The sequence below is a fragment of the Ictalurus furcatus genome, chromosome 13 (assembly GCF_023375685.1).
Source record: "Ictalurus furcatus strain D&B chromosome 13, Billie_1.0, whole genome shotgun sequence".
Taxonomy (NCBI): Eukaryota; Metazoa; Chordata; class Actinopteri; order Siluriformes; family Ictaluridae; genus Ictalurus; species Ictalurus furcatus.
In genome coordinates, this window is record NC_071267.1 from 11,530,831 (window position 1) to 11,545,246 (window position 14,416).

General features: G+C 41.4%; 1 protein-coding gene across 7 annotated transcripts; it reads right to left on the reverse strand.

Moving 5' to 3' along the window:
* Window positions 1-576: 576 nt before the first annotated feature.
* Window positions 577-13,590, reverse strand: usp42 (ubiquitin specific peptidase 42). Of its 7 annotated transcripts, none has more exons than XM_053639275.1 (20): window positions 13,333-13,590; window positions 11,993-12,222; window positions 9,760-9,993; window positions 9,448-9,657; window positions 9,239-9,349; window positions 6,778-6,877; window positions 6,205-6,272; window positions 5,982-6,052; window positions 5,700-5,782; window positions 5,474-5,585; window positions 4,094-4,234; window positions 3,875-3,981; window positions 3,627-3,777; window positions 2,917-3,534; window positions 2,638-2,708; window positions 1,618-2,526; window positions 1,238-1,500; window positions 983-1,147; window positions 824-860; window positions 577-725 (listed from the first exon to the last, which is right to left on the reverse strand). In XM_053639275.1, coding segments are annotated over exons 3-19 (3,408 nt in total). In that variant the 5' UTR covers window positions 9,986-9,993; window positions 11,993-12,222; window positions 13,333-13,590; the 3' UTR covers window positions 577-725; window positions 824-858. The 7 variants fall into 7 exon arrangements, with proteins under 7 accessions (XP_053495250.1, XP_053495247.1, XP_053495245.1 ...); XM_053639272.1 differs by having other exon boundaries at window positions 983-1,150; window positions 13,375-13,588; XM_053639270.1 differs by having other exon boundaries at window positions 983-1,150; window positions 13,333-13,588.
* Between the last annotated feature and the right edge of the window lie 826 nt (window positions 13,591-14,416).

A 14,416-nucleotide genomic window follows, 5' to 3' on the forward strand; every position in this document is an offset into this window, starting at 1 on the left:
CCATACATGATCTAATGCAATGTACATTTTTCCTATGTGAAGAAAATTGGACAAGACCATATATAATGCCATTAGATAGGTCCTGGAGATTTACAGTCGCAAGTTTAAAAGAAATGATAAAAATGGGGAAAGTAAAATGTCAGAAAATGTCAAGTGTGTCCAGGTTAACTGTGGTGTAAGTGCACACAAAGCACTCGAAATATCCATTCCGTTGATATTTTAAACAGAAATGTGACATCGGTGACATCATAGCTTGCAGTCAGGAGGCAGTCTTTCCACTTTCTATGCAGCATTTTAGTTCACTTTTTTCCATCATTCCCAGGTACGCATCCTTAAAGGGAGAATGTGTGTCATCTTCACAAGTGAGAAAGTCCTGAGTCTATGTCTGAGCAGCAGTTTTGATGTTAAAGCTCCAGGCTTCTTCTTCCGGGTTAAGTGTATATATTTATTTATAATTTTATTTTATATATATATATATATATATATATATATATATATATATATATATATATATATATATATATATATATATATATATATACACATTTTTCCATTGAGTTTTTCTTCAAAGTTCAGCTGTATAGCATGGTATAAAAAAAAATCCTTAACCCTAAAAAAAAAATTTTTTAAAGCATTTTTGTTGCAAAAAATACAGTATGTCTTTATTGAATAAAGCACCTTTACAATATTTAGAAAGTGTCGAGTTCTTCCTTGTCCTCTGAGATCTGGGGGGGGGGAAGCCATAAGTATGCATAATAACGATATTAAAACTAACTACATCTTATGTTATTTTACCACCATTTTACTACCGTCAATGTCTCACCTTAGGTCTGAGGCAGGTCTCCAAAAGTCGCCGTTTTCTGTAGAAAGACAGTGGATGACGCTTTAATTTGGTTGTCTTACGTTGTGAGAGTAAACAGTTCAAGTACACAACATTAATTCCCAAAGAACAATATGCTTCCTACAAACAAAATATACTTACATCTGCATGGCACGGGGCCTGTCTCTCCATTGTCTCCTCCACATAAGAATATCTTCCCATTTTTGTTAGAGGAAGTATGGTTCAGGTCTCCATATTTAACCGGTGCATCCATTTCTTTATGACAGAATCCTTGGACATATCCGTTGTAACGGTTTACGCCATCACCTGCTGCACATGAACAAGAGAATTCACTGTGGAGGAGAATTTGACATCAAACCAAAACAGGCTTTTAAAAACAAATGTCATTATGCATACCCAAGAGACCGTTGAGCTGGCGATGGTCCTCAGTGCATGACAGCTTGGCACGGTGAGGAGAACCATCTCGGTCAGAGCTGCGCCGGCACTTATGGCTTCTCCTCTCTTCGCCATTCCAATCACGCTTGTCTGAGCTGAGGGTGGACTGTCTCTCCCTGCGAGCTCCGTCCTCCGCCTCGCGCCTCCTCTTCTTCTTTTTCTTCTTTTTGTGTAGGCTGGAGCTGCTGTCCTGGGCCTTGTCGGACACGTCCCTTTCCAAACTCCTGCAGAACGCAAGCAATATTCCTTACAGAAATGTAAGCCTAGGAAAACTATTTACCATAGGGGTAGTTCTCTGTTGCAGATCAGAGACAACGAGAAAAAAATAAACGTTTACTTACCTGTGCTTATCTTTATTTTTCTTCTTAGATTTTTTGTATTTCTTGGCCCTGCGCTCCTCAGACGTGCTGTCTTCGCCTGACAAGATGAGTTTTCTGGTCCTGTGCCGGGGCGAGGGGCTGGTGGAACGTGGAGAGGAGGGCTTTGCTCTATTGCTGCTCTGCTCTCCATTGTAGTGCCACCGATCATGACTGTCTTCGCGTGCACGGCGCCAGGCCAGCTCTCTATAATAGCGGTTTGAAGAGCAGTGCAAGGACTGGTATCTCCTGTCCCGCTCCCAATCCCGCGACCGGCCTCTTTTGTAATGGTGGTCTCGGCGGTGGTACGCATATCTGTCTCGGCACCGAGCTCCCTCTTTATCTCTGTGGTGACTGCGGGAGCGATCCTTACGTGGATAATACTCTCTCTCTGGCCGATGGCCATGTCCATAACGTTCTCTGCTCCTGTCCTGGAGCTCTCTGTAGTTTCGATGACTCTCCTTGTCTTTATCTCTGTCCTTTGCGGCAGGAGAAACATGTGGCTGCTTTAAATCTCTATCGTGCTCTTGGTGGCTTTTTCCTTCCCAAGAGCTGGGTTTGTCTGACTGACATGTTTTCACGTCGTCTTTGCCATTCGTGCCGTTTACAGACTCCGTCTCCACCTTGGGTTTGTTTGACGATGCAAGTTCATCACTTGCCTGCTGGGTGAGACTGTGATTGCTCAGAGTGGACTCTGCTGTGGCCTTCACTTGACTTGATGCCTCTGTTAAGGCTGCCTGTGTGCTAGGCGTCACTTCTGCTGGCTTAGCCAGTGTCTGGGTGTCTGCGCCAGGTGCGGGTACTGGGTGCGAGACAGGCTTAGTGAACGGATCAGTGAGTGGTTTAGCCCTTTCCGTGGAGGGTGTTGAGGAGAGGAGGCTCTCTGACTTGGAGCTGAACAGAGAGTATAAAGTACAAGAATCTTAGTTGTTTTTCTTGTATGATCTAGAATGCGCCAGACTGAACAAAGGTAAAGAGATTGTGTGATTAGGAGAAGTTGCTTACCTTGACGCACTCTGAGAATCCAAACTGTTAGTGTCGCTTACGGACGATTCAGAAGTTGGACTGTCTGATGCCTAAAAAAAAAAAAAAAAAAAAAAAAAAAAAAAATCAGCCAAAGGATGTTAATAGCCACACAGGCATTTCATTACAAGTGTTTTAAATAAATAGAGAAAAGTATTACTATCAGTAAAAAGCAAAAAAATAAAAAAATCAAAGATGATTTCTATTCATTCGAATGGTAAAACATCACAGAGGAGCAGCCAAAGAGAAGAAGTTTCGCACCTTGTCAGGATGTTTGAAGCCGTTGACTTTGTGATAGCCATTCAGGGGGCCATGTCCTGACCCATTTGCACCAGTGAGAGACTCTGACAAGCTGTTAGATCTGTTTTTTTCGGGCAAGAGTGAGCTTGAACTATGAGAGTGAGGGCTGTGCATGCCTCCGTCCCCACTGGCTGCCTTGGCAACGCCATAAGGCTTAGCCGTACCATTGTCCATGACTCTACTCTCCTGGTCAGACTCCTCAGACGATTCCTCGTCGTAAGGAACCAGGAAAGTAGCACTGCGATACGAGGATGTGCCGTTGACCTGCTTGGAGCGCTGGAATTTTGAGGTAGAGGATGAGGACTGTGGGTGTGAATTACTGGCTGAGCTGTTGGAGGTTGATGGAGTCCGGTTGCACCGCACCACCTTTCCGTAGCCGACGACAAAGCTCATCTTGGGCCTCTTCTGTGGCTCTGGGATGCCCGTGGGCTGGACGGGTTGTTGAGAAACGGAGGATGATATGGAAGAGTGCGACAAATTGGAGGCGGCTTTGTTCACTCCGCTAACGTCACTGCTGCTTGGCTTTGAGCCACTGTAATGCTCCTTTGAGGAACCAGTTCCGTTGACATACGAGTTATTCTGCAAAATAAGCACAATGGTTGGCTGAGGTGAATCAGAAAATTGGGATTTTATTGTGACTAAAAATCTCTTTGATCATGCTATGTCTGTACCTTTAACATGTGAGGAGGGAGTTGTGGTCCAATTATTGATGAGGAGGTATAAGAATGCCCGTTTAGCTTGGGTGTTACAACTGGTCGTGGGGATGAGTGGCCTGGAGTAAAACCCATCTGGGTTGAATCTCCACTTTTCAGGTCTGTAGACCTAAAAATAAAATCACAAGAGAGTTTTTTTTTATAAAAACAGGCTACATCCCAATTAAAAATGTATTTCTATTTAAGTGTTAATAACCATAACATACCCGTGCTTGATGTAGAACAGCAGGTATGCTTGTTGGTTCAGCACAGATCGTATATCAGTGGGAGTCACTGATGAATCATTCATCTGATACCACTGACCATTACTTGCCTGAAACAAAGCATCACACATTTACACATTAGTCCATCCATCAGCACTATCAGAAAGCACTTGTTTAGGCTCGAGAAAAGGCTGAGCGTTGAACATGTGCGGTAGGTCTCACTTTTACGTAGGAGTAGTAGTGTCCGGCATAGCAGCTGAAGCCTGAGTGCACCAGAACAGCATACAGCCCGTAAATCTGCGACTCTCCGTGAGACTGAGACATGTAGGGCCGCAAGTCAAGATACTCAGAGTATCTCACATCCTGTGCAGAGGAAGATTTACAGTGCATTAGAGCTGCAACAACTAATCGATTATGAAAATCGTTGCCAATGAATCTCATTATCGAGTAGTTGGTCTGCACGCGGCACAGGGGAGATTTACTCATTACGTTACTTCTCTTCCGAAAACACGCTTCGGAGAGTAAATACTAAAGTTGTGTCCCAAATGAAGTACTGTACACTTACACTGTGCACTCTAACGTCTAGTGTGTGGATTTTAGAAAGGTAATATCATCTGAAATATCACTAGCGGTTTTTTACTAACCGGAAGTATAAGCCGCTTCTAGGCGACGGCGCATGACGTCATACGCACGCTAGCATTAGCAGATACCCAGAGTCACAGACAATGACTTACTTCAGTTTACTTCTGTCAGCTTTAACTTTTATTCCCAACATGACCTCAGTCACCATCAGACGGAGGCGAAATCGTCAAGTGACTGAGGAAGAAAGTCCTCTAAGGCATGGAAGCATTTTATATTAAACACCGTGGAGATCAAACAGTGCTGCATGAGCACAAAGTTATGTTTATATCCTAAATGTTCCACTGTGTGTAAGGGGCAGGGGAAAGTGGTGCAAGTTGCTTAAAAGGTTTAGTTAAATTCAAGTTTAATTTCATTACATGCTGTATTTGCGCATTTGCGGTGTAAATTCTGTCGTTTATTATAACGGAAGTGACGTGTAAGTAACGAGGCCGTGTTGCTGATCACGCGCAGTATAGACACGCAATAGGAGCGCGAGTAAGATAATAATGAATATATTCATTTATTTTAGTTTATATTGTATATAAGTATTTATATGTTATTTTTATGGATGCACAAAAAGCACCCAGTTATACTGCAGTCCTACATGAATAATATATATTCTTGTGTGTGTGTGTGTGTGTGTGTGTGTGTGTGTGTGTGTGTGTATTGGGTTCTTTTCTGTTTTGGACAAACAGTTGTGTAAAGTTTTAGTCTGAAGTTTATATTTGCAACACACAGTTTGTGGATTTTATTTTAAATAAACAAACAAAACAAACAAAAAAAAAAAGCGTACTGAAAGTTTGCCCCACTCCATCCGAAAAATAATCGGCCAACTAATCGATGATGAAAATAATCGTTAGTTGCAGCCCTACAGTGTATAACAGCAAGAGATCCCCCGATATTTCTTTGTATATTTGGACAATGATATGTCAAAACAAACAATTTGCCTGGCCTATTGAAACATTTACAAGAAATACCTACCTTGGAGATTTTGCCTCCACTGAAGTTGGCAAAGCGTTTCAGAGAGATGGTGAGCACATTGGAGTTGCGGTGAATGCTTAATCTTTTTGAGGCTTGCACCATTTCCTTACAACTACAGGAAGAACATAATATGAATAAGGTTGATGGTCTACACCTTATTTCAGCAGGAACTGTTATTTTGAATATAAAAGTTTGAGTGGACTCAGATATGGCATGTGCTACTTACGTGCTGCACTTGTAGGCGTTCTCCCAATCCAACTGTTCAGCCTTAACAAACTGCTCAAGAGCCTTGGTAATAGTTGGGGCATTCTGCAAGACAGCACAAGTAAACATCACTTTAAATGTAACAGCTGTTGAGCTACAGTCCATCCTAAACACTATATAGCGGCTGTATTGATCAAGTAATGAAGCAATATAATGTTGCCTATACAATACAGTGCAGTTATAGCAGCAGTAGAGTAAACATTCAATAAAAGTACCAAAGTTTTTCCTCCACAACAAATGTTACCTTGATATCCAGTGCAATATCCAAATAAGGATCAAAGGTGTCTGATACTGCTTTGCAGTTCCCACACTTTACTAAGGATACAGATCATTCAATTAGTCATACCATCAATAAAATTCTCAACTTTATTGTATTTACAGACAGAAATGTTCAAATCTAGCAGTTGTCTCTGTCGATTAAAAAAAAGGCAGCAGATAAAGACATAAGTGCATAATTGCCAACTCACCTCTGGACCTCAAATATCCTCCAAATATCTGATGGATCAGAGTAGTGGCCTGTGTTTGCCTGTCAAGTCTGTTCAAATGAAAATGTCAAACACAATCAGAGATTTTGGGAATTGTGTAAACATGTGAGACAGCTGGCATGAGTGTTTCTCATTCATTTAGACGGGTATCTACACTCAACCAGATTCAAATAGATTTAGCTAAAAAATAAATAGATAAATAAATAAAAACACACATTAAACAGATTCCCCCGCTCATTTGTTTTTTTTTTTTTAGAAAGTGAAATTAATTTCCTTCTGTAGTGATTTGATTACCGTGTGACTACTCATACACAGGAACAGATTAAAAGTTGAATAGGTCTAAGTGGATCGAAAATTTTTAAACCACATTTTAATAGTTATTTCAATTTACTGTACATCACCACCCTAAATTTTTCAGGTTCCAGGGCAGACAAGCAGTCGATAGAATACCAGGTGTGCAAATGGTCAACACATAACGTAACACAACTAAACAAGTCAAGCACTAATACTAAACACTGCACCACATTGATACAGGTATATTTTAAGCAGACTCACTTATTGGAAGGCAGACAGGCCTTTTGCATAGCATCCACTGTGTACCGCAAGAACTCGTGGGCATCCTCTTGATTCCCACACCGGAAATGCTTTGCAATCCCTAAATTATGCGAAAACACAGTTACATTGGTGTGATTTCTTCTATTTTTGTGCGTCTCATATACTAAATAGTTTTCGATCTTCAAACAAATACAACATAAAACAAAGGCAACCTGAGTAAACACAAAATACATTTTTTTTTTAAATTAAAGCAAAAATGCAATACCTATCACCAATGTGAAAATGTAATTGCCCCCTTAAACGTAAAATCTTTTTGTGCCACCTTTAGCCGCAATAACTGCAAGCAAACGCTTCCGATAACTGGAGATCAGTCTTTCACTTACTTCTAGTACTAGGACTTACTCCTATGCTTTGGATCATTGTCTTGCTGCATAATCCAGATGCGCTTGAGTTTCAACTTGCGTACGGAAGACCGGAATTTCTCCTTTAGGATTTTCTGGTAGAGAGCAGAATTCATGTTTCCCTCAATTATTGCAAGTTGCCCAGGCCCTGAAGCAGCAGAGAATCCCCACACCATCACACTTCCACCACCATGCTTGACCGTAGGCATGATGTTCTTTTTGTGGAATTCTGCGTTTGGTTTACGCCAGATGTAATGGGACCCCTGTCTTCCAAACAGTTCCACTTTCGACTCATCAGTCTACAGAACGTTCTCCCAAAAGGTTTGAAGATCATCAAGGTGTGTTTTTGCTAAATTCAGATGAGCCTTAAATGTTCTTCTGGGTTAGCAGTGGTTTTCTCCTCGCCACACTTCCATGGATGCCATTTTTGCCCAGAATCTTTCTGATAGTGGAGTCATGAACAGTGATCTTTATTGGTGCAAGAGAAGTCTGTAGGTCCGTTGATGTTGTCCTTGGCTCTTTTGTGACTTCCTGGATGAGTAGTTGCTGTGCTCTTGGAGGAATTTTGGAAGGTCGGCCACTTGTGGGAAAGTTCACTACTGTGCAGAGTTTTTCTGTTTGTCGATAATGGCTCTCACTGTGGTTCTTTGGAGTTCCAGAGCCTTTGAAATAGCTTTATAACCCTTCCCAGACTGATGTATTTCCATCACCTTCACCTTCTTCTGAGGGAATTGCCCCAGTCTGGGATCAATAAAGTTTTTCTCTTATCATTTCTGGAATTTCTTTCTACTTCGGCATAAAGTTTCTTTCAACATTTGGCATGGGTAAGACCTTTTGACTAGAGATGCACCAATACGGATAACTGATTATTCAGAGTGATATCGACCGATAGTTCTGCCTTTTATGCCTTCTTTTAAATGAATAATAATTCATTCCGCAATTCTGAAAGAAATGCAAATAAAAACTTTATTCTCTCCATTTCAATAAGTTGTTTCACAGTAACTGGTCTCATAAACAGAAAACACATTACCCAAATTAACATTAACACATTAATTAAATTCTGAAAATTAAAGTAAGATTTCTTAACTTATTGAATGTTATTTATTCATATTAACATTGACTGAATTCTAAAAAACCTCCTGTTAGTCTCACATTCACTCACCACTAACAAAAGCATTTCTACTTCATCACTGACATCAAACTGGTAATATATAGGCCTAATATAAACTTTTTTTTAATGATATTAACTCATTAACATTAACTACGTATGCAAAATACTACTCTACAAATATTTTCCCATGCAATCTATAGCAATATATACCTTTTTACAACTCATCTTCATTTAAATCTTTCAACGATGCACTGGCCCTTTAATTCAGAACGAGCAGCGGTAGTGGCAGTTTCACTGCTGCAGCGTCCAGTGTAAAATTTAGCAGTGCAGAGATTACAGACATTACAAACTGCAGTTTTGTCATCATTCCACCCAAGAGACATCATCTTTACAAAATCAATGTGTTTTCCCGCCCTCTTTTGATTGACAGGATATAATCGGCCCTGATTATCAGATGTTTTTAAACTATTGGCCGATAGCGGGAAAAATAGCCTTTAATGGCCGATACATCGGTGCATCTCTACTTTTAACCAACTTCATGCTGTTGAAAAAGTTCTATTTAAGTGTTGATTTGATTGAACAGGGTTTGCAGTAATCAGGCCTGGTTGCATCTGGTCCAGCTGAACCCCATTATGAATGCAGTTTCATAGATTTGGGGAATTAGTAACTACGGGGGCAAATACATTTTCACACAGGCCCAGTTGGTATTGGATAACATTTTTGCTTCAGTAAATAACTATCATTTAAACACTGTATTTTGTGTTTACTCAGATTGCCTTTGTTTTATTTAAGATTTTGTTTTCATTTCTGAAACAATTTAGGACGAGATACTATAAGCACAAAAACAGAAGAAATCAGGATGGGGCAAATACTTTATCACAGCACTGTAAAAATGCTTGAATCCAAAACAAAGTATATTATTTTCATTTACCAGTAGGTGAACACTCACGTTTTAGTTCATGCAACACTCCAAGGGGCTTAATGGCATTCCCCGAATTAGCAAACACCTGGGTGATGTGATTCTGCATGGTACACAGCATGCAAAATCCAGGCTCATGACCTTTGAGAAAAAAAAAATACAGCAACGATTAGAATCACAGTATACCAAATACATCAGAATTTTGGACAAAATATGCAGCACAACGTATGATGACCCACATGTTTTGGAATGCTCTCTGGACAACATGTAGTTGGCAAGAGGTGCAGTGTATGAAAGACACTGAAGAGCTGAATTCAGGAAACATGTGTTGCCCAGGTTCTGGAGGCCTGCTCCAATACGATGGACTTGGGTCCATTTCAAGCTGAGACGCTCTGATGGAAACAGGACCTTTTGGGGCAGAGTGATGCCATCGCCAAAACTCATGGCCACTGTGTGATAAAGCAGACAAATCATGCTTTATAAGCTTTCCCTACATACAAGACACATAACCGGATAACCTTGTAAGAGGAAGTAAACTGTGAAGTACTTGCCTTGCTCATTTGTCCTCTCAGCAGGAAGTGTTGTAGTGCCTCCATACACAGCAACTTCAACACACGTAGCCATGGCCCTGGAAAGCTCGGCTGTAGAAGAGTCGACACTCCAGCTGGAGCTGCCGTTGTCCACGCCTCCAGAGGAGACAGGAGTCAGGGAGCTGGAGTGCTTGCACTGCGCTGACTCAAAGTCAGATTTCTCTGAAGCTTTGTCAACTATAGTCATCGTTCATTCTGTAAAATGCACAGATTAGATAAAGTTCCCTTCTCAACATCCATCCAGTTTCTGTACTGCTTATCCTACACAGGGTCACGGGGGAACCCAGAGCTGATCCCAGGGAACTCTGGCCACAAGGCCGAACACACTCTGGACAGGGTGCTAACCCATCACAGGGCACAAACACACACACATTCACACTACAGACAATTTTGAAATGCCAATCAGCCTACAACACATGTCTCTGGACTGGGGGAGGAAACCAGCATACCCAAAAGGAGCTCATGAACAGGAAGAGCATGCAAGCTCCAAGCATGCAGGGGGAAGCAGGATTCATGCCCCCACCCTTGAGGTGAAAGGCAAGCATGATAATCTCTAAGCCATACTTTTAAACATCTATTTACTTATTTGTTTTTATGTTGTTAATAATATTACACGTTTTGGTCACTTTAATATCTAGTTTAGCCACCCTACGCGAGTCGTATAATTCAAATCTTCTCCCAGAAAGGGGGGGGGGGAACCCCACAAGCACTGGTAAGTATGTAGCTGATATAGTATCTTACCAGTGCCATACACTCATTATGAATCATTTTATGGTTGCATTTTAACAGCTGGAGGCAGAAAAGCTGTCTGGTACTAGAGGTTACTACGGCATTATCATCATTATTATAAAAGCATTTCAACCAAACGGACTGTTTCTTACAAACTGTTTCCTGGAGACAGGAATTTAGGTGCACGTTTTGATGTAGCACTGTTGCAGACAGACTGAACCCTGCTACACTACCAGGACACCACGTGACTTGCAGGAAACGCAAGTGAAATGTCGACATTGGCGAAACCTTGAACTTCCAAACAACCAACCCGCTGTTGTAGGTTACAAACAAACAAACAACCCCCCCCCCCAAAAAAAAAAAAAAAAACACAGAGCCGGCACTGTGAGAAATTCTTGAGTTTACTGTTTAATAATCTGCGAATCTTCAGGCTTTAGCTATGTGATGGCAGTAACTGGGCAGGCTTAGCATTAGCCATGATTAAGAACAGGGTCCTCTCTTTCACGGCCTCAGGATGTAACGAGTTCAGTTACAGTTTCGGTTTATTGAGTAGCTACTTCACAGCTACTTGGGCATTTTAACCTGAAGACGCAGTGTGGTGGGAGAAGACAAACCCTGGCACTACACCGCTTCACTCCCACCGCCGTCCTCCAATTACAGCCGGGCTAACGCTAACGCTAACTCCGGCGGGCGAGAACGACACAGGCCTCGCGCCGAAACAGTAACGAAAGTAAACACGACGAAATTTTTGTTTTCTTTTCAAAACACAAGAGAAAAGGAAAACAAATCAAAACGAAGTGTGGTACTTGCCGCTCCGCGTGCGCATCTGTTCGAATTCGGGTTCGTATTCGGATTCTCATTGTGTCATGAACGCCATGGTAACGGCGACACACTAAAATCCGACTATTACACAATCCCAAGCGCATAGTATATTATTGTACTACACAGTACACGGGTTTAAATCCGTACTGCTCTCATCTGTACTAAACAGTAAGGCAAAAACAGTACGCCATCTGGTGGCCTATTATTTGACAGTATTCAGTACGGTATTCAGGACAGTATTATGCCGCCTTGGCCGTGTGGACCAGCAGCGCGGAACACGAGACAGCTGCCCTGTTCCGCGCTGCCACAACCCGAGTGAACTACTACTATTACTATTGCTGCTGCTGCTGCTGCTACTACACATGCAAATGTGCGGCGGTTACATTAGTGCGGTGTTTTGAACGTGTGCGCGGGGAAGCTGGTGGACACCAGAATAGGAGGGGCACGAGATTTAAAATTCGCCGGTGCGCTTTAGCCCAGAAACATTAGCTTTAGCTAGCGTACTCTCAGCACCGAGATCATCCACTCACCGCACCGACCGGCCCTTTCACTTCACCGGCGGACACGTTACAGAGTTACACCGCGCCTACGAGGATCCCACCAACAATCATCTCATAATATTAAAATCGAATCATGAACATACCTGTGATTTTTATTAATAATTATCTAGTTGTGTTCGTCCATTATAATATCCATTGAGCGTCCGGCGGTGAACAATGACGTAGTTTCCCCACTGCTACATCCGGGTAACAGGCAGCAGGTTTCAACCAACCAGCACCGGGCCTGCGGTCTGCGTCTAGGAGCCTCTCCGCCAACATGTCCGACAGTGTCTGTCTGTGTGTTTTACTCTAGACAGACTCGCTGTTTTGTCGTCTAAAGTAAAAGGAAACGCTTGTTTTATTGTTTATGAAGGTATTTAATTAGTAAACACGATATTTCTCCAGTGCCTGTTTGGAAGCCAGGGCAGTGAGTAGGTCACATTGTGTTCACATACACAGAGATGTAGTTCACTGAAGCAGTAGTTTGGACAGTTTGACAAAAACCCCTGATTGTGTAAATGGAAACCGTTAAAATAATTAAAATAGACCATTTAATATTCTCTGGGTCTTCATCAAATGCAACTATTAAAACAAATATTAAGCCCATAAGGCTCACAATTCATACAATTATATTGTCTGTAATAATTATTACTTTTTGTTGTGAAACTTCACCTGTAAAATGCCAAACCAGATACACGGTGATGAAAGAAAAAATATTTTGTATTGTATTATATTAACTTGTTCTTTTTAAGTCAATTTAGTTTAAGTGACCATTTAGGCTTAAAGCTATAATAATGACTAATCGTCAATCATCTCCATTAAAACTGGCTATACTGTGTGGATGCCTAGCGTCCCCGGGCCCTACTCTGAGAACCACGACACTATGCTATTACTAATACCAGTGTGCACCATCATAACCTGGCTAGAATCCACACTGTGGAAATACAACCCTGTATGTTTGAACCTGCTGACTCAGACGAAAAAGGAGACATTTGGTTTGAACTGATTTAGTGAGATCACAAACTGACAGACATAACTGTTGAGTAAACTTATGACACAAATAACAAATCTGACCTAAATGAGTTTGATAATATTACCAATAATTATTAATAAAAATATCTAAAATAATAAAATATCACAATTTTGGGGGGGGGGGGGGGGAGTTCACATAACATTTGTGGGGGTTTATTTAACACTGCACACACTAGCATTTATACAAATGAACAACCGACAAGAAAAATTTAAAACTATACATAAATATGTATGTTAATGTATCCTATAGGATGCATTAGACATGCACTAAAAATACAATTATACATACTTAGTAGACAGACAAATATTTCACAAAAAGCTACATATAATATTCACTTTGTAACACTGAGTAGTAACTGCAATCAATAATATCTACATTTTTAGCTCTTTTGCCTTCTGAAAAAAAAGTCACCTTTTCGTGTTCATCAATCATCAGTTGGAAGTTCTGAATTACCTGGAAATGAAGACAACAAAAACTTGGAGACACAAATTTAGCTCGAATTCAGCTATACGAGTTCATAGCACATATTTAAATCAAGAGAAATGTGGGGAGCGCGCATGCGTATATACACAGTTCTAAGCGGATATACGTCACGAAGACAACCGGATAGGGTTCGGAAGAACTTTTCGCCCCCTTTTTTTTTGGGAGAACCCACGGTGGTAATGGATGAAGGAAAGGGAGAGACATGCGGAAGTGTTGCACTTTGCATACAAATTACAGAAAGCCATGCCTATTTTCACTGGCAAAAACTAGCTAGGCTAACTTCGTTCGCTAAGGTTCTTATAAAACAAACGTTTTCTAAACGTACGTAAATACATTTCCCAAGTTTCCATACAAACTCGAACATAGCGTAGAAAATGTTTGGTAACCGGAAACGCTAGGCTAGTACGAATAGTTTAGTCACTTACTTTCTCGACGTTCTTTACCTTGTCCACTTGCTCAGCGCGAGGAAGCGTCTGGAAAGTTGATCACTATGGTAACAGCTCGTGCGTTGCGGAATAAGGCCGCGCACTGAACATGTTACGGGTCTCACAATAATGTATAGAGTGGACAGTCTCGCGAGACATCCAAAATGTATTTCCTGTATGCAGAGAATTTAGCCAACAGCTCAATTGGCCGAGAGCCTCTGATAATAAACATTTTGAAAATAACTTGAACGGCAATATGCACTCATGGAGCACTTTATTAGGAAAACCCGTACATCATCTCATTCATGCAATTATCTAATCAGCCAATCGTGTGGCAGCAGTGCCATGCATACAAACCTTCAGATACGGATGGACTACAACAGCAGGAAACCACGTTGGTTTCACTTCTGTCAGCCAAGAACAAGCTGAGGCTGTAGTGGGCACAGGCTCATCAAAACTCAACAGTCTGGAAATCATAAAAACGTAGTCCGGTCTGACGAATCTCGATTTCTGCTGAAGCACACAGATGGTCGGGTCAGAATTTGGCACCAACCGCATGAATGTGTGGACCCAACCTGCCTTGTGTC